A 21,481-nucleotide genomic window follows, 5' to 3' on the forward strand; every position below is an offset into this window, starting at 1 on the left:
AAACAATTGGCAAATAAAAAAATTGTCTAGACATCAGATAAATGATTGGAGGTGACAAAGCTGTATATCATAAGAGACTTGTATAAACTATTTAAACCAGAAAATATGCAATAAAGAAACTTTAATTACGCTGCTAAGCAGAGGATGAACTTATCCTGGAGGTAACATTGATTGTTTAAGTGTATATATGGATTATAGAATATTAGATGATGTACTAAATGAAATTTTGATGGACATCTGAAACAACTTCAAGCGAGGACTGAAAGCATAATCAGGTATTCACAGATTATTTTCTGACATGTTCAAGTTACTTGGGTAATTCTGTTGTTGGATTTTGTGTCAAGCAACTCACAAAAAGATTTCTGTAAGCATCTAAGGAGAAGTAATCATTGTAATATAGGGATTGACAGTTACTTTAGTGAGCGTTAATAATGGAAAAAAATGAAACATAAGCCTTCTAAAAAGGCTCAAGCAATAAGGGTCAACAAACAATAGTTTTTAATTCAAGAATTTCCAAGCAATGTACTAAAGGTCAAGGGAAACACAAACAAGAAAAATCTGCAAGGAAACTAAGATTTGGCGGACAGAGATTGTTACTAAAGGCAACTGAAGAATTAGTGTATTTAAAAAAGAGACCTATACATCAAAAGAATGAGAAACAGGAGTCAAATTTGATTACCTAAGCACATCCATCTCATCCTTCAAAGACTGGGCTTCTTCTGCAAGACTAGTAAGCTCCTCATTCTGCTGTCGTAATTCTAAAACTTCTTTTTCAAGTTCCTCACATCGAATCCGATAATCATCTTTTGCTGCTTCCAATCTGAAATTCACAATCATGTAAAAAGAACATCAAGATACAAGTCTTTGCAAAGACTTGCAAATATCCAGTTAGAGTATTGCAACAACTTAATATTACTACAGATGATTCAATGTCTTGCACGTGTCAGCGAAATAAAATGGAACTGTCATTGTCATTTTTTTGTCACAGCATCACATGCATATTGATTCAAAGATATTAGGTTTTAAAGAATTAAACATTTCTACCCTCCAGTGACAGCAATAAATAAGTCCTTACTTTATAAACAGTTAAGCAAATAAACTTTAAGCTGGCAAGAAACCCCAAAGATCAAAAGATCCCACAGTTTTAGTCGGTCAACTATATCTAAATTAGGCAACTGCACCACAGCTGGAGGTAACCCTATTGTTTGGATCATGATGGTGGGAGGGTTGCAAAAAAATTTCCAGAGTTGTTAGTTTCAAGTACCCTTTGTAAGATCTGTGACCATGTTCATGGCCATCAGTCTGCTGTGGCACCCTCCACCATGAACAGTGTTCATATATTCAGGAGTATTGTGAGAAACACTGATTTCATGACAGTGAGAACCCCAGGATTACTGAGAAAGGAGCTCAATACTTCATATATTTGAAATGTGATTAATTTTGTTAGTAATACCTAAAAGTCTCTTCTTGTAGTTGTTCCAACTGAGTTTGTAATTGAAGGTGTCTACGTCCTGCTGGGCTGTTCGGATCTTCAATAGAATCAGATTGGTTGAGGCGCTCCATAAGAGCTTGGTTTTCTACTAGTAAACTGCCTTTTTCTTCTTGTAGAGCTGCAACCTGTACCAAGTAATGGAAAATAAAGTTGTTCTTTGATAAAGATCATACAGAAAATCTAAGGTCTGCTATGTATTTCCTTCTAAAAATACTTCACAATAATTAAAATCAATACGTCAATAACAACTTGCACTTGTATAGACTCTTTAAAATATAAAAAAATCCTGAAACCCCTCTCAAAGCATATGAAGATAAAAAAACCAAAACAAGAGAGATTAGCACTGGAAACTAAATGTTGTCAACGCATTAAGGTGCATCATAAAGGAGGAACAATCAAATGGTTTTCAAAGGGAAGTCCTGAACTTAAGGCCAAGGTGGTCTGAGGAATTCCTGGCAAGTCACCGGTTCTACATTACTAAAGGATTTGTGAATTGTGACCATAATCCCATCACATTTAAAACTGCCAGTGACAAGAAGAGGTGGGACTCTTAGCATTTTCCAGTTTATAGTGTCACTAGTTCTCTATCGAAAAACCTTCATTAAAATGATAAATACAAGTCTGTCTGCACTGCCATGCTCTGGCTGGTTTCTCAGCAATTTTGCCATCTGACAGTCTACTCTGGCAGACATTTTGTTAAAAGGTGAGTTGGGATTTCTTTGCTTCAGTTTTTTCCCCAAGACACGAAAGCTTTCAATTTTAAATAGGTTTGGCAACCTGAAATATGTTTTATATATAATCAGGACAAATCTTAATGTTACAAGAGCTTCTTTCACTTTCTCTCACCCCTACTCGTATGCACCCATCCAATAACCTGTCTCCCGGTTGTTCTCTCCAAGGCCTTTATTCCCACATCATGTTAGGAGCTAATCTGTAATAGCAATTAACACCACAATCTCTCACTAAACGCGTACCATTACCTCAAGTAATAACCCATACAAAATTCTCTGTCACTCCACATATATATCTTCAGCAATCCAGCAGTAAATTAGAAGTTTTTTTTTAAGAAAAAAGTGCACATTACTTTTCAGGTGTCTACTAAGCTCCCTTTCAAACATCAGTGAGATATCTTTAATACAAGTTTGTAAAGCTACCCAGCCTTCCCCTATTCTTATCGCAATGGCATATGTTTCAGCTCCCTCCTTGACCTCAACTCTCCCTACCTCCTTACCCTACAACAATCAGAGAACTACGTACTCCTCCAATTCTAGCCTCTTGTAATAATTTGACTGTAAGCAATAGCTATGGTTTCAGCATTGAATCCAAAAGCTTGAGACAAATACAAGGAATGCTGCACTGATTCAACAAGTCTGGCAGCAACTGCGGAGAGAGAAACAAAGTTAATGTGTTGAGTCAGGTATGAATGTTCTTCAGAACTAAGTTCCCTGGGGTTGTGTTGACTTTAAATTCCCTCAATTTCTTCAATATTTATGAATGATAACTCCAAATTCATCCTTTTGCTGGACTCCGCTATTTTTAGAAGTATTTGGAAGTAGAAATTTCATTTCTATTTTCTTATTCCTTATTATAATATCTCCTGTTTCTGCTTGTAAGAGACCTTTCTTTGCTTTAGCTAATTTCTTTTTTGCATACATATTTAAACTTTTACAATCTGTTTTTGTGCCTCTTGCTAGTTTGCTCTTGTATACTATTCTACCATTTTTTTGATTATTATTTGCTAAATTCTAAAATTAGGATACATCAGGTGCACTACTCTTTTTGGCAATTTTTGAAGCTTTTTCCCCTAATCTTATACTATCCTGAACTTAGAATCATACAGTCCCTGCAGTGTGGAAACAGGCCTAACAAGTCCACACTGACCCTCCAAAGAGCATTGCATCCAGACTCAGGCCCATCCCCCCTACCATATTCCTGTAACCCTGCATTTCATACAACTAGAACAGTACAGCTGTTGTGCCGAACTTTTACCCTAACCCTAAGGTCTCTCTAACCTCCACCCCATAGAACATAGAACAGTACAGCAAAGTACAGGCCCTTCGGCCCACGGCTAATGCACCTAACCAAACATCTCTGAATACTACGGACAATTTAGCATGGCCAGTCCACCTAACTTGCATATCTTTGGACTGTGAGAGGAAACTGGTGCACCTGGCGGAGCCTCACGCAAAAACTGGGAGAACATGCAAACTCCACACAGACAGTTGCCCAAGATTAGAATCGAATCCCGGTCCCTGGCACTGTGAGGATGCAGTGCTAACCACTGAGCTACTGTGCTGCCCTCTAATAACTTCTGTTATTATCCACAGTTGGACCACTTTTCCTTCTTTTTTAAAAACCAGCTGCATTTTGTTGAAAATGATGAATGAATTATTTGAGCTTTCATCAAATAGCTACAATAGTTTCTTGTAATTTAATCCCTAATCTATATTGGCCAACTTGTTTCTCATAACGTGATTTGCTGTACTCAGATTTATAATTCTAGTTTTGGATTTAAGTTAATTCATCTCAAACACAATGTAAAATTATATTGTGATCACTGTTTTCCGAAGGTCCTTTTACAATCCTCATTGCACAGTATTAGATTTAAAATAGGTTGTTGCCCTGCTGTTTTACCTTACTGATCATACCGATCTAAACTACCCTACAACATTTTATGAACTCATTCTTTAAAAGTATTTCTACAAAATTTGGCTTTCCTAGACTGTATGAAAATTGAAGTGCCCTATGATTTAACATTGCTACATTGATCTCTAATTTCCTGATTAATAGCCTACCTGACAATATAATTACTGTGAGGAAGCTTGTAAACTACAGCAACCTACGCTTTCTATCTTCTTTCCTTAGCTCAACCCAAACTAATTGTCTGCCATGAGTTTCCAAATTAAGGTCTTTTCTTACTGCAACCACTATCTCATTTTTTTATATCAGGGCTACATCCCTCTTCTCCTTTTTCAAAATGCCTATCTAAAAGTCTAGTATCTGGAATCGTTAGTTCCCAACCTTGATCACTCTGTAACCACATCTCTGTAATAGCTACAAGAACAAACCCATCAATTTCTAGCTCTACAAATAATTCATTGATCGTGTTGCAGATGTGTTGCACAATGATCTTTTTCCTGATGCCACTATGAAGTTCTTTGAAGATGAAAGCAACGTATTTATGGAAACAAAACTGATCATATATTAGGAACTGTGTATTCAGAATCCCACTGTTACTGGTACTCAAATATAAAACAGCAAATCCTCTGAATGAGGAGAAATACAAGTGGAAAGGTAATATATTACCGAATACTGTCAGTAAAATTATGTAAACATCTGCCTGTGGGATTTTCCATTTTAAATATGTTCACACTTATCATGAGATTTCTACATAACCATTTTCCTGTGTCACTCATTTTATATTATGCGATCTTTTCAATTAATGTCAGTGACTGTAGAATAGTTACTATACCAAGCATTTAGAATATTGTGTGAGCTAAGCAATGTCTTGTCTATTTACTTCAGCTTGATGTTTGAGGGATTAAAGTGAACACATGATTAAAGCATGCAGACATAAGCAAATTTACATTGCTCCAAGCCTGCTAATTTGCTGTCAAAATTGATGTCAATTTTAAGACCAAACAGACCACTGATGAGGGGACAACAGATGGGTTCACTATATGTCAGGTTCGGCACTAAAATTTTAACAATCCTTTGCTTGGGCCAAGTCTTTTGCTGTTTTTGTCTTATATTTCCACCTTTTAAGTCCGCTGCACTTCAGAATGTAAACAACATTTCCTAAAGTCTACAATTGGAAAAAAAAATTCCTTATTAATCTTCCTGCCATGCCTTCTTCCAGATTTCCTATGCTGTAGCTTTCTTATGCCATACAATAATAACATCAACTAGTACTTGCATTGTACCTTTGGTACAGTAAGTTGTCCTACGTTAGGACTAATAAGTGTAATCATACAAATAAATAACTTCAGTTAATGAATGAAATATTAGAAAATGTGATTAAAAGCTTGAACAAGATGCAAGTTTAAGTAAAAAGAGAAAGTGCTGGAGAAATTCAGCAGGTCCGGCAGCATCTGTGGAGAGAGAAAAAGAGAGTTAATATTTTGAGTCCGCTATCAGAACTGATGTTTCTCTCTCCAAAGATGTTTCCAGACCTGATGAATTTCTCCAGTACTTTGTTTTAATTTCAGATTTCAAGCGCTCACAGTATTTTGGTTTTAGTTGAGGTTTTAGGGAGTATTTTGAAGGAGATAGGCTAGAGCTTTAAAGAGAGAGTTGGGTGTCTCTGGTTAAAAGTATTGTTGCCAATGGCAAAATAAAAAAACAACCCAGTCATAAAGCATATTAATGAATATTTAGGACTAACGTTAAGAAAAAGACTTTGAGACAGGATTGAATAACTTGTCATTCAAGGTAATGAAGAAATGGACTTTGGCATTCACTTAATCAGTAGACGAGGAAAGAGGGAAAGCAGAGCTATGCTTGGTGTACAATATAATCACAAAAACAGATCAAGCATCCTAGATCATGGGTCAAGTGCAGACAAAATTTAGGACAGAACTCTACTCCCTTTTCCTGTAACAACATTGGCAGAAAAGCCATTGCCAAAGTTGATAAACTTGATCTTGCTTTGGAAAGTATTGAAACCAGAGAATATTGACATATAGAACAGAACTCTCAACCAAGGGTCCACATGAAGATTTCAAGGAGGGCACTGTTGTTGTATACTGCTTCCTCGTCATAGATTATCACAGTTTGAGATACATCTGGAAGATTTGTTGCTACAATTTTCTTTCCTGGTAGGGATCTACAGAGTTTATTTTATCTTGTGAGATACAAGAAAACCTTTTGGTACTTTAACAACAATTAGATGTTAGAGATGATGGTGCAGTGGCCAGTACAGTCAAATGTTAACAGGGTAGGGGAGTTGATGGCCTAATGGTATTATTGCTACACTATTAATGCAGAGAACCAGAAAATATTCCGGGAACCCGGGCTCGAACCCTGCCATGGCAAGTGTTAGAACTTGAATTCAATTTTTAAATTAAAAGTCTAATGATGACCGTTGTCAACTGTTGAAAAAACCTATCCTTTAGGGAAGGAAACTGGCATCCTTATCCAGCCTGGCCTACATGTGATTGCAGACACACAGTAATGTGGTTGGCTATTAACTGTCCTCTACCCAGCAACAGTCACCTCCTGCTAATGAATTAGAAAACAAGGTCCTTGTCTTTATCAAGTTGTAGGTAATAACTGAGTACAAGTTACATTGAGAATTGAGTCAATGTAATTGAGACAAGGGAGATCTCGATGTTAGGACTTAACCTTTCAAGGTCTAAAGTTGTTCTCACTGGCAGAGTGCCCAATGCATTCCTCAGCCTTTCAGACTTCTACACAACAACTGCCACTGGTCCACAGCTTCCCCAAAATTTATTGATCTAGTCCTTGGACCAGCTGAGCTTTTATCTACTGCTAATTAGTAGCCTTTAAACAGTATCATGTCAGTTCTGAGGCTCAACTGATCTCTCAGCTCTCTTTTAAGCAAGCATTTCTAATACCACATGCAACATGAAAACTAAACTGATGATGATATTTAATATGTTCATTCTCTAATAACATATTTCATCACAGTGATGTTTACCTGATATAAAGCTGAATTTTCAACAATGAAATTAAAGGAATTAGTGAACTGAGCCACATTCAACCTTGACCATGTTATTGTCAAAGATATCTCGATGCCTCAATAAATTATAACTCAGTACCAGGCACAAGTTTCATATTTAGTAAAACAGCAATAATAATATATTTGAATGTCCAACTAATTTTCATAGAGAAAATACCATGTACACGGATCCATGAAAATTTTAAAGCACAGGAGGGGGAGCCTTGGGAGCGAAAAATCTAGATTTGCTAGTTTAAAAAAATGATTAATACTGCGGAATAATTTACTCAAGTGATGAATAAAAATATTTAGCTATAAGAAACTGATTGAGAAATGATAAAGAGGGAACATGAGAAATTGGAAGAATCAACCACATAGCCTCTCAAGCTTGCTCTTCAACCAGATAAAATTATGATTCAATATGAACTATATTCTGTCACCCATTCCCCATACCCTTCAGTCCATGGGAGTTCAAAAATCAATCTTAGGCTTAAATATACTCAATGCTGGAGCATCAACAACTGTGCTAGCAAATTCTAAGGACTCAACTCTATAAGAAGCTATTCCTTCTCAGATAAATCCTAAATGATTCATTACTTTGAAACAGTGTCTATTTTCTAGATTCTCAAGTCTAGGGTAAGCAACCTCCCACTATCTATCTGGTCAATCCCTTCAGAATCTTGAATTCTTCAATACGATTGTCTCCCATCCTTCAAAATACCAGGTCCAATTTACTCAGCCCCTAATTATATGATAACCCTGTCATGCAGGAACTAATATAGTGAACTCAACAACTTTTTTTGGCACATTCAGTAAAATATTGTTACTGCTTCCTGTATTTCTTTAGAACTGGAAAAATTAATCAATTTCGCTTCCAATTCCCACACTTTTCTAGTCTTCAGCTGATCTGTCTCTGGCTCTTTCCTTCATTGACTTCTCTATTTCCATTTCCAGGGAAAAGCTGTCTGCTATTATTCATTACAAACCGAACGGCTCCCATAGCTACCGTGACTACACTTCCTCAGTCTCCTTCTGGTAAAGACTCAATTCCATTTTCCCAGTTTATCCACTTTTATCACATCTGTTCCAATCAAGTTATCTTTCACACAATGTCACTTTTGATGGGTCTTTTTCCTCAGCTGACAGTCTCCTCAGCTGTAGTGAACAGGTCCATCAGCATGTCTGACTTATTTCCTGCATCTGCCCTCACCCAATCCCCTCCAAGAACCATGAGAGTGTTCCCCGTAGCCTTCATAGTCAAAGGATCATCCTCTCCAATTCCACTAACAAATATTCAGTCACAGGATGCGGGCATCGCTGTGTAGACCACCATTTATTGCTCATCTCTAAATGCACAGAGGGGACCTATAATCAATTACATTGCTTTAGATGGTTCAGTTTCATGGAAAATTACAGAAAACATTAGGGAGGGGAGGTCTCAGCAGAAGTTATTAGTTTCCAGAACAAGTAACAGAACTGGAAGTATGGAAAGGGTCAAGAATCTAACTATAGGGACAGCAGATAAGGGGACAATGAGAAAAGGGGCAGTCAACGCAGGACAGAGTGCTTTACTTAAATGCATGCAGTATACGAAACAAGGTAAATCAGCTTATAGCACAGATTGAAATTGGTAGTTATGAATGTTGTGGACATCACAGAGATAACCGAGCTAGTAACATAAAAGAAGACTGCAAGAGTTTTATTTTTAGATGTCTAAAACATAAGTAAGATACAAGAATGGACACTGGACCATCTGAAAATGAGGCCGGAGAAGTAAGGGGAACAAAGAAATAGAGGAGGAATTGACAGGTACTTTGCATAAGTTTTCACAGTGGAAGACACCAGACCGTACCAGAACTTCAAGGGAGTTAGGGGGCATAGGTCAGTATCGTGGACATCACTAAGGAGAAAGTGACAGGAAGCCGAAAAGTCTGAAGGTGGATAAATCACCCAGATTAGATGGACAACAGCCCAGAACTCTGAAGGAGATAGCTGAGGAGATTGTAGAGGCATTGGTGGTAATCTTCCATGAATCACTGGAGTCAGGGAGGATCCCAGAGGACTGGAAAATGGCTAATGTAACACCTCTGTTTTAAGAAGGGAAGAGGCAGAAGGTGGGAAGTCATAGGCTGGTTAGGTTGACCTCAGTCATTAGTAAAATTTTATAATCCATTATTAAGGGTGAGGTTGCAGTGTACTTAGAAGTGCATGGTATAACAGTCAGCATGGCTTTATCAAAGGGGAGGTCATCCCAGACATATCCGTCAGAATTCTTTACAGGTAACAAGCAAGTTAGACAATGGAGATAGAGTAGAAATGATCTGTTTGGATTTCCAGAAGGCCTTCGACAAGGAGGCTGCTAAATTAGATATAAGCCCATGCTGTTAGGGATAAGGTACTGGCGTGGATAAAGGATTGACTGACTGGCAGAAGACAGGGAATAGGGATAAAGGGTTCTTTGAGAAAGACAGCCAGTGACTAACTGAAATCGGCACGGATCCGTGTTGGGACCACAACTATTCACATTGTCCATTAACGTTCCAGATAAAGGAACTGAGGGCTTTGTTGCTAATTTTGCAGATGACACAAAGATAGTTGAAAGGACCAGTAGTGTTGAGGAAGTGGCGAGCCTTGGAAGGACTTAGATAGGCTAGCAAAAAAGTAGTAGATGGAATACAATATGGGAAAGTATGAGGTTACGTACTTTTATAGGAATATAGGCGTAAACTATTTTCTAAATGGGGAAAGGCTTTGGAAATCTGGCATACAAAGTGACTTGGGAGACCTAATTTAGGATTCTCTTGAATTAGCTTTATTGTCACATGTACTCAAATGCATACAGTGAAAATTGTACAAGTCGCTGCTTAAGGCACCATCTTATGTACAAAAGTCCCAAAGTACAGCTTCTTCAGTTACAGTTCTTAGAAAAATAGATTTTAGGGGAAAAAAATAGAAAATGGAGAAAGAAAAAAATAGTTGAGAACAAAGGTCTTCCACCCCAGTCCATGCTGGCACCTAGCCTCAAGTCCGCACCAGGCCTGGACTCTTAAGGTTGACATGCAGGTTTAGTTGGCAGTTACCATTCATTTCAAGTGGGCTAGAATACAAGAGCAGAGACTTACTGCTGAGGCTGCATAAGGATCTAGTAAGACCACATTCAGATTACTGTGAGCAATTCTGGGCCCTATATCCAAAGGAAGGATGCACTGACATTGGAGGGAATCCAAAGGCGGTTTACAAGAACAATCCCAGGGATGAAGAGCTTGTCATATGAGCAGCAGTTGAGGACTGTGGGTCTGTATTCAATGGAGTTTAGAAGGATGAGGGGGGGGAATCTGATTAAAAAAAAAAAAACTTAAGAATATTGAGGGGCCTGGATAAGATGTTTCCACTAGGACAGACTAGGACCCAAAAGCACAGCCTCAGAGTTAAGGGACAACCCTTTACAATGGAGATGCGGAGGAATTTCTGCAGCCACAGGGTGGTTAATCTGTGGAACTCATTGAGGGCTGCGAAGGCCATGTCATTGAATGTATTTAAGATAAAAATAGATAGGATCTTGTTTAGCAAGGAGATCAAGGGTTACCGGTAGCAGGCAGGAGAATGGGATTGAGAAACATATCAGCCATGATCACACAGAGGAGACTTGTTGGGCTGAATGGCCTAATTCTGCTCCTATATTTTATGGTCTCATGGATCTGGAGTCACATGTAGGCCAGCCAGATAAGGATGGCAGTTTCCTTCCCTAAAAGACATTAGTGAACCAAGTTTTTTTTTTTCCCCCCAGCAATCCATAATGGTCATCATTAGACTCTTACTTCCAGATTTTTTGAGTTTCAATTCCACTATCTGCCATGGGAGGTTTTGAACCCAGGTACCAATAATTCTACCTTGGTGCTCTGCATTAATGGTTCAGCAATACCACCACTGGGTCATCACCTCCCCTAATCTGTTAGCATTTCAAAGGCACCGAGACCCACTCCTCCATCAACCCTAACACCTCATTTCCCAAACCTTCCCAGCACTTCCCCATTCAATTGACAAAGGAGTGGCATGTGCTCCTTTACCTCCTGCCATCTCACTCTTCCAGTGCTCCAAACATTCCTTCCAGGTGAAGTAGCGATTTATACGTATTTTCTTCAATCTAGTTGACAGCATTATACCATTCTGATCTCATGCTCATATTTCTGTCCTAGGTCTACTGCAGAATTCCAACACAAACTAGTTTCCATTTAGGCATTTCACAACTATTTGGACTCAACCTGGAGTTCAACAGGTTCAGACTATGAACACTCCTCCACATCATAATATACTAATTCCTCCCATGCCTCAGCCCCGCAGCACTCCTGCAAAAGAAGTGTCTGGATCCTGTTTTTCATGGTTTTGGTTTCAGACCTTCTCCATTTTCTTTGTGTTTTGTTATACGACACCATTGAACTCTGATCTCCCTTAAACTTTGTGATCTGCCCTTTGTTCCACTTGCTCATCCCCACTTTTTAAACAGAATAAAATCGGTGACTGTCACCTCTTTTCAGAAGAGTCACTGGACTCTAAACATTAATGTGGTTTCTCTCTCCACAGATGCTCCAGATCTGCTGACTTCCTCTAGTATCTGCAGTATTTTTAGTTTTGCATTCTTCCTGGATGTGCAAAACTGTGCACTGCATTTACGAACTGTTTTACTGAAGTCTGATGAAATTGTAGTAAGGCCTAGCGCTGGTACACAAGTCCACTCGCAATAAACAATGACAAGCTATTAGTTGCTTAATTAGCTGCTGAACTTGCATGCTAATTTTCTGCTTTCCTTGAACTCCCATGTCTCTCCGAACATCAACATTTAAAAGACCACATTTTTCTGCTCATATTACAAAAGTTAATTTCATACTTCCCCACATTATACTCCACTGAATTGTCAACTTGCTTATATATCACTGGATCTCTTTGTAGCCTCCTCCTGGCTTATGCCCCTAATTAACTTTCCATCATCAGCAAATTCGGATAGATTACTCTTGGTCCAGTTGAAGGGCGGTGTTTAATTAACAGCAAATGGTGGGAAGGACACTTATTTGACTCAATGGATAATACCTGCCATGACTGGAACAGCAAATATTGTCCTACAGTCCACTGTGCAACTTGTACATTGATTTTGCATGACAAACTATTCTCCTTAGTCATGATGAGGAAACAATTTCAGTTACATCATTATCCACTGTTCTCCTATCAACCACAAACTGAACCAGGCTGTGATAATGAACAGAGTTGCCAATTCAACAACGTAACCACCAAAAAGATGGTATTACTGCACTTGCTTCAGGTCATCTCCAGCTGAAAGACACATCTATGATTCTTGTGGGCTACAAGCTCAACTTTTTAAAGCTTTCCTGACCAGTTTCCTCATTTCCATACACTTAAGCTCATCCAAAACTCAGCTGTCATACCTACATTCATAGGAAGTCCCAATCACCCAGAACCCCAAGGTCACTAACCCACACTGGTTTTGAGTCTAGAAATGCCTTAAGTTCAAAATAGCCATCCCAGACATCAAATTTCTCCATTGTTTTGTTCCCACTTATCTTTGTAATCTCCTCTAGCACTCAAATGTCCAATGTGACCTCTTGCACATCCTCAATTTACATCGCCTCCACCATTCACCAATGGCAGCTGTCACTTCAGCTGCTTAGTCCCTAAACCATGGAATTACCATCCTAAATCTCAATCTCCTCTCCGTACTTTAAGACAGCTCTTCAACAAACATTTGACAAACATTTGGTCATCAGTGTAATATTGCCTATGTGGCTCCATAGGAAAATTATCTTGCAAAAATTGCAATAAATACCTTGGAATGCTTTATTGCTAGTTAAAGAAACTATATAAATGCAAGTTGTTGTTCTTGTCCTTGTCATTTCACTTCTTTAACCATGTAGTTCAACATTATTGTCGACTGTCCTTTCAATTTAATTTTCCTTCCTGTGCACATTATTTTATAAACCACATGTTAAATTTCATCTATCATTATTCTGCCCCACTTAAAAAATCTTCAGTTTGTGTTAATTTCTGATATACGAAAATGGCTGGGGATTGGGATTACATATAAGCATATCAGAAAGCTGTGTGTAGTGAACTAAAATGCCTCCTTTACTCCAAAACTCAAAGGCCTTGATGTTAAGCTTCTCTCAATAAGCAGCAGAGGGTCAGGGGGAGGAGTTTACACAATATTTAATAGGGAACAATTTCGAAATTCATCATATACACAGCCATTACCATTTTACAAAGGCAAGCTGCGTGTCATGCAAGATGCCAGTTTTGGAGCAGGCATGCTTCTCCCAATCCTTCACAGAATCTTTAAGCCTCATTTTTGCCAATGTGGCCACTATTTTCCTCCTCACAATCCGTGACGTCCCCCACATTTAACTGCCAAATTTCTTACAATGGCAACCTCTCTAGTCCCAATCTTTCCCCTGCAATGGTCCACCTCCCAAGCCCTGATCTTCACGTCTCTCCCCCACCTTTTAATCGCTGGACAATATCCCCAGAATCCCTATCCTACATTCACGTTACTGGTTTGCTTGCTTGTTAACCTATCAGTTTGGTTGTCTGCTGGGTGAGAAATGAACAAAACAAACTTTAATCAAGTTAAGAGATAACAAGTTGTAGAGCTGAATGAACACAGCAGGCCAAGCAGCAGAGGAGCAGGAAGGCTGGCGTTTCAGGCCTCAACCCTTCTTCTGAAGAAGGGTCGAGGCCCGAAACGCCAGCCCTCCTGGTCGGCCTGCTGTGTTCATCCAGCTCTACACCTTGTTATCTCAGATTCTCCAGCATCTGCAGTTCCCGCTATCTCTCATAATCAAGTTAAATTGGGCAGCACCTCTTCAACCCTGATGTTAGTGAGTTACCCATACCATCTTGCAACCTCCCTGCAACATTGCAAATATGGGGCCTATAATTCTAAGCAGCTAATCTTATAAACTGCCATCAATTGTTAAAGTCACACCCTATCATTTCTGGGAAAGGCAAAACGCAAACACACAGACAACCAAAGCAGTATTAGTTAGCAATCCAATAAGGGTAGTATTAACACATTGCTCCAGCTGCATGCTACAAATCAACAAGATAAAGAATAGATTTACCCTTTCTTCTAGTTCATTGCATTCTAATTTCAGTCTAGCAATCACATCTCGAGAAAGGTATGCCTTCAAAGCAAGGCAAAAAGTTCAAGGATGTTAAAATTTAATTTCAAACAGGACACAGAAAAGAGGAAAAATGAGCAAACAAGTAAAACTGTACATGATAGATGATTTAGGGACAAAGCATCCAAACCTTGCTGAAATCAAGGAAAATTAGAGTTATGTGAAAGCTCCCTTTGTCATTATGCACTTCGACAAGAAAGCATCATTGTATCTGCAGTTGTGCTGTTGAAAGGAGAAATACAAGAAGGAAGCTTAGTTTATAAATGTAAGCTGAACTTGCAGATTAATGTACTGCGTAAAGCTCATATACCTATTCACTATTGTCTACATTAAAAATCTATTCTTACTTATTACAATTTTAAATTAAGTAACAGATCTACTGAAACAAAGTGTGGATTACTTTGATGTTGGGACAAGATGCATTACTTCAGTCACTACAGTAATAGTGAATTTTGCTACGTTATATAATGAAAATTCAATAGAAGTAAACAACTGAATATGAAAATACATTTATCAAAAGAATTGTTGGGACACCATGACTATCAGTCAGACTGAAGATAATCCTCCACAATAAATGCTTTCACACTTACTTTTCAATAACTTTCAAACTGACATATAGAATTACATGGAGGTTATAGGACAGAAAAAGGTTGTTAGGCCCCAACAGTCTGTGTCAATGTCAATCATCCAAATGAGCACAAATTTTTAGCTTATATATTTACACCAATCTCATACGCTTTATTGTATTTTTGTTTACCACAGTACACAGGAAACACAAGTGGTTCCAAAGCCAAGCCTGTGGGAACATGTCAACTACTCAAAAACAGCCCTCAACTTCCTAACTACTTTTTAAAATCCAATTTGTTCCATTTAAATCTGACACTTTATTGAAGGATTTCTAAAACTCTGCATGTTTTATAAGGTCTTAAAATGCTTTTGTAGTTTCCATGTCAATCATTAATTCTGGTAGTGCATCCCACTATCCTACAATTTTCTGTGCAATAAATAGTTCTAGTGTTGTGCCTTAAATCTTTGCCTTAATGCTGCATCTATGTTACTTTGTTCTAGACTCTTCCATCACTGGCAAGAGACACTTCCTATCTATTTTTCCAAATCATTTAGTATTTCAGGAGGATCCTAGGTGATCCAGGCTGTACTCTCTGTTTGACTCAACTTCCTTCTAATACCATGAAGCACAAAATGATGCATAATGCTTCAAGTAAAGTTTTGAAATACACCATAGCATCTCATTTTTTATACTCTACGCCTATCACAATGTGATATTTTTAACATTTGTGGACTGAATTCCACCTGGGAGTTTTCAGTCATTACACATCTTATCAAATTCTCTGTACACCTCCTATTGATCTGCAAAATTATTTTGTTGCAGCTTTTAATATTTTCAACAAATCTGGACACCAATCTCTCTCATCCAATATTCAAATCATTGATACACACTAAATACTGGTGGTCCCCAAGCAAAATCATGTCAGGCCCTCTCAATTACTCGAACTGCCCTCAGTTCCTAATTATTTTGTAAATAGTTTTTGATCAAATTTTCTACCCTCCTAATTCCGTGGTAGAGGATTTCTGAAACTGTGTACACTTTATGAACTGCATTTCCCCTATCCACTATGCCTTCTCAGGCATGTTGCTTCCTAAAAATAACATAACATACTTCTAATTACTTTTCTCATTGTTATGTATCTAGGCATTTTCAAAATTTTCATCATGTGAAAGTGATTGGTCTGTAATCATCTAGGGTAGCTGTGGCTTTCTCTTTGAAAACATGTAGCACCTTAACCAAATGACAGTACTCCAGCACCTAGTCACTTTCATAACCTGATGAAATATAGCTTGTAGAAATTACTCCATTTCCCTCAGCAGCTTTAAATATACTCCATGAAGTCTTACTACTTTGTTGTTCGAGCCTAACACCTTTAGTACTTCCCATCTACTTATAGCTCATTTTCTCTCAATTTTAATTTATTCAGTACTTATCTACTCTACAGCTGGTCGCTTTAGCTCAGTTGGCTGGATGGCTGGTTTGTGACGCAGAGTGACGCCAACCGCATGGGTTAAATTCCTACATCAACTGAGACTACTATGAAGGATTCTCCTTCTCAGGCTCTCCCGTCACCTGAGGAGTGACCCTCAGGTTAAACCGCCAGTCATCTTTCTCTAATGAGACACCAGCCATATGGTCAAGTAAGACTATGGCAACTTTACTCGAAAGTATTCTTTATGCAAACTAGAGGAAAACCAAAATTTCACTTAAGCAAATAGGATTGTGAAATTTGTGGGTCATAATGGTTCATAAAACATGCAAAAACGTACATCCTTGATATCCAAGCTAAAATGTGCTAACACTAAGTTCCTGGAAGTAGGCGAAGCCAAATAATGGCAACTTGTTACATCATAAAACAGACTTCTAATATATTCAGCAAACTCTGTCATGCAGCTCAAGCATGAAGAGAAAGGGGAGATTGACGAAAGAATGAAAAGGGATAAGACAGGAGAAACAAAACAGAGCCCACGGATGCTCTTCAATGATATTTGTTTTAAGTTTCCCTACAAGAAAGATACATGCTAACTATTACAAACTTTATTCTCAAGTTAATGAAGATCAATATGCACAACTCTACAACAGACTTTGCATTTTCTGTCTCTCCTTCATTCAAGGAGGAATGAGACTTGGTGAGATGTTGGAATCTTATATTTTCTATTCACTTTATAGACCCTATTTAAGATCCAATCTAACAAATGAAATGCATTTCTCTTTTAATGCAGACTGCCAGATGAGTTAAACCATGCTCAATCTGTATTTAGCTCGCAGAAGTTTATTGCTTGGCAAAACCCACAGAATAACAAAAGATGACTCTTGATGCTTTTAATGCATGAGGTGACAACGTCTGAATCCAGGGATTTTATCCAATGTAAGAACTAATAAGGAAATGTGTCCCTGTGCACTCTATACTTGTTCCATACCCGTGTTCTTTCCCCTGCTTTGTTACTGATCTGCCCTCAACCAATGCCTTTTGTGCACCGCATTCTAGAACACAGGCCTCTGTTGCAACTTAGATAACGCTCTTTTGCGTACGAACACAGCTTTGTATGTGCAAATTAGATTGTAATTAAAGTAGAATGACAACTACGCCCAGATAATGTATTATTTCAACAAATGAGAATCATGAAAATTGTAGCATAAATCAATTTGTCCCATTATGCCTGAACAAACGCTTTCTGTTCATGTACAGCTGTTTACTTGAAGTCCCAGTTTCCGGACCGCTCCATGTTTCCTGCTATATTCTTCGTCTTCAAAGTTCTATTTAATTCTCTTTTAAACTATTTGTAATCTATACATTACTTGTTTATGATAAAGCAATCCTTTCATTAATAAACCAATAGGAAGTAAACTTTTAATTTTCACCACGGTTCTTCCAGTGATAATGCTAATCTACAAAATTGATTCATCAATTTTTGAAATCAACATTCAACTCTCCAAACTTTTCATAAATTTTGAAAACCTCTATTAATTCCATATTTAATTTCCCAATTTTTAAAAAAAGTGTTCATTTTTGAATCCTTTTGCCATAATTTGGTGACAGTTCTATGGCCAATCACCTTGCTTTAAAAGAATGCACAGAACTGTATGCAGCACATAAAATATGACCTAACCAATACCTCTATAGATTTAATATTTTCCTTTGAAATTTAATTGCTCAATCTTAAAATCCAAAATATCATTTTTCCTTGTAGCTTTTTCAGTCTGTAAATGTGGAAAAGTAAAGATTCATTTAGACAAAGAGCATTGCTACTCTTCATCACAATCTTCCACTGTATTAAGGATCTTCCCATTTTATGTTCCTTTACTAATATAATTTCTGTTGCCCAAAGTTAATTCTTCTATTTTTGTGCATTGAATGACACAAATTAGCAAAATGTAATTCTCTGTTCTGCCAACATCTATAGTTTTATCCATCACCTATCTTCCTACTCCAAATCTCTATCCAATATTCCATTAAAAAATAAACCTGTCAGTGATTCAGCCATTTAATTGGACATACTATTCCACACTCAAATAACTTTGAATGAATTTTCTCTCATCCTTTTTCCTCACTGAGTGAAATCAGAAAATAAACTACAGCTTTCCATTTTAAGATCACTCTGTTGAACCAACATTATATCATTGCTACAGTTTTAATAACCCATATATTTTGTGGAATGTGACTTGCTGATCCAAGATCTCAGCTCAAGCATCTGTCCGATACTCAAGACATGCTTCACCTCAACACTTTGCAAATCCAGGATTCTCAGAACTAGCATGTCACACCAGTTATTAGCCTAGATCCTAATTCTGCCAATCCATGCATTCAACATTTCTGCAACTCTGCACTCAACTAATCAGAAAAAATTCTCAACCACCTGCTTGTTTTTGCTGTTTCAGCACTGGACCCATGCTAAATCCAAACTAATTCCTTCATAATCTTCCTGCAAAAACTACCAACATTTCTTTTCAGCATACCCTTCAGAGCAAAAAAAGCAAAATAGTATGAAACTTGTCAATAACCTCTACTTTCAAGCAAGTTTGGAGCACCATTCATTGCCTGTGTTATATTCAGATAGCAGTATGAGAAATTTTGCATACTACTTTATTTTGCTACTCCGAAATGTTTTTTTCTAATTTAAATTTTGGGTGACACCAGCTAGGCCATACATATATTGTCCATCCCTAAATACCCTGAAACATTTTGGTGGGACATCTTCTTGAACTGTTGCAGGTCTTGAGAACTAAGCGTTTACTTAGGTAGTGTTAAAATGGGTATCAAATGCCGTCCATTTAAGAAACTAACTGTGGAGCAAAGTCAAATTTGACAATTAATTGAACGATGTAAGTGTACCTGCATGTCCAGTTCATGGCATCTTTGTGAAATTTCCTCCTTGGCAGCTAATGCTTCATTTAGCTCTTCAGTAGTTTTCTTCAACTAATAAAGAATACAAAAGAAAAGTAGCCTTGTTTAAATACCATGATGCAGAGATTGATAGCTCGTGTACAGACGATAAATTGATGAGATTTCTTACATCTAAAATTATTAGAAATCTTCGCCTTACAACTTTGCCATGCACAAGATTCCATCTTTTTGGCCTTAGGCTTGTTATAGAATAGGAAAGTTTCTGGCATTGAGGAAACTACTCATCTTACTGTGTCCATAGCAGTTTAAGTAGAGTTACCCAATTTAATCCCAACTTCCAGCTCTTGTACATATCTAAATGAGTTTTTTTAAAAAGTACATTGAGGAAGCCAGTTCAATATCCTGACCACTCTCTGGGTGAAAAGAAAATACACAGCTGAGGCAACCCCCCACCCCACCACCAAATCCTTCCACCTTACATCTACGTCTCCTAATTATTCACATCTCTGATAATGGAAACAGAGTCAGTAGGAAGTTCCTATCTATTTTACATACATCAATTAAATCCCCCTTTAGCCTGCTCTTCATTCAATTTTTTTTTAAAAAGCACCTATCATATTCCTGCGACATCCTTATAAATACCTCTAAGTAGTCACTCTAATATGAATACATTCTTCCGCCAATACAGTGACCAGATGTGTACTTATAATGGGAGTTTACTGCAAAACAGGCTCAACAGGAGTTGAATTGACTACTTATTTGGCTAGGCTCCTACCTGACGATCAAGATCCAGATAAGCATCATTTCCAACTGATGCTGGAGTTTCTTTACTCATAAGCTGCAAACACAGAGCAAATTAATCCGTATGAAAAAGTTGATCAAATACAAGTGAAAAACAAAACTCCAAATAGCAGGCATAAATATGCTATTAACTTAGAAAATGAACATAATACAAGAAAACACAAATAAAAAAGTCACAAGTCACAATGAAATTTAAAGAAGTTAAAATTAGAGATCAAATGTTTCTCTGTTCCATAACATTACTGAGTAAAATTTGAACAAGGCAGTTTGAAAAACTGAATTGGTGTAAAATATATCAATATAGTTTGCTTTTTTATTTAAAAAAAGTGGCTGAAGGAATACATTGACAATGCACTCATTACAAACTGTTGTGATTTTCGCAACATGCAAAAATCACATCATAGCTTGAAGTAATTTTTAAGTGTTACTGCTCTTAGACTCTTAATTCCAGATTTTGATTGAATTCTAATTCCATCAGGATTTGAACCCAGGTTGCCAGAACATTACTTGGGTCTCTGGATTAACGGTCTAGTGATAATACTACTGGGTTGTCGCTTCCCCTACTGCTCGGCAAGTAGCAATACAGCATCTGTATAGTTGGAAAAGAACTATGGAGTATAGCAAAATGAAGTACTCAAATGGTAACTTAGAAGTAGGGTATATGCATATACAACCTACCTCTTGAATGGCTGCCATGACAACATGCTGAACAGACTCCTCCATCATCATAATAGTTTGTATTTGTTCTGAAAAATAAATTAAAGGTGAGATTTTGCTACCTATCTGGAGCACAAATATCTAATGCACAATTAAATTATAATAAGGAAGTTTTTTCCAATATACATAAACTCAAGGAATTGGGAGTATTATAGAAGGGGTTACATCTGCAGCTCTGGATCTGCATAGGCTTTTTGAAGAAACAAACAAACAAACAAACAAACAAACAATCTATCCATGCAGAAAAGAGAAGCGTGCTTCTTGAAGACTTTTAAGATTTTAAATGAGGAATTTTGTTGTCGATACAGTAACTCTCAATGATACATAATACTTTTATGACAAGAAATAACATTAGCACATAATCTAAACCACTATTTTTCAGCTTTACTTGTGTAGACAACTTTCTGAAAACACTGACAACTCTTATAAGGTAAACCGAATTCTGTTTTACTCTACAATGCAGAATTTAAAGACATCAAGGATCTCCTCAAGACTTCACTGTCTCCTGATTAAAAACCTATGTGCCGGGTTGAACCTCAAAAGTTGTACTTAGCCTGTCAAAGGTACTCTAATTCATATAAAGCATTTGACAGAGTGCGAGTAGATATAGGACATTTTCAATTTGGTCAGCTGTAACTCGAACACAGAACAGTACAGGCCCTTCGGCCCACAATGTTGTGCCAACCTATAA

General features: G+C 37.5%; 1 protein-coding gene across 4 annotated transcripts in view; it reads right to left on the reverse strand.

Annotated features, from left to right (window-relative positions):
* Positions 1-20,909, reverse strand: part of hook3 (hook microtubule-tethering protein 3) — a 58,958-nt gene extending 38,049 nt beyond the window's left edge. For 3 of the 4 annotated variants that reach the window (XM_020512556.2, XM_020512557.2, XM_020512558.2), the window contains exons 1-5: positions 20,752-20,876; positions 20,048-20,110; positions 19,261-19,344; positions 1,454-1,617; positions 680-820 (exon numbers count right to left, since the gene is read on the reverse strand). In XM_020512556.2, the coding sequence (XP_020368145.2) occupies positions 680-820; positions 1,454-1,617; positions 19,261-19,344; positions 20,048-20,110; positions 20,752-20,802 (503 nt within the window). In that variant the 5' untranslated portion in view covers positions 20,803-20,876. Of the gene's footprint in view, positions 1-679; positions 821-1,453; positions 1,618-19,260; positions 19,345-20,047; positions 20,111-20,751 lie in introns of all 4 variants that reach the window. The other variant, XM_020512555.2, reaches the window with a different exon arrangement.
* Between the last annotated feature and the right edge of the window lie 572 nt (positions 20,910-21,481).

This window comes from Rhincodon typus, chromosome 1, assembly GCF_021869965.1.
Source record: "Rhincodon typus isolate 14 chromosome 1, sRhiTyp1.1, whole genome shotgun sequence".
NCBI classification, from domain to species: domain Eukaryota; kingdom Metazoa; phylum Chordata; class Chondrichthyes; order Orectolobiformes; family Rhincodontidae; genus Rhincodon; species Rhincodon typus.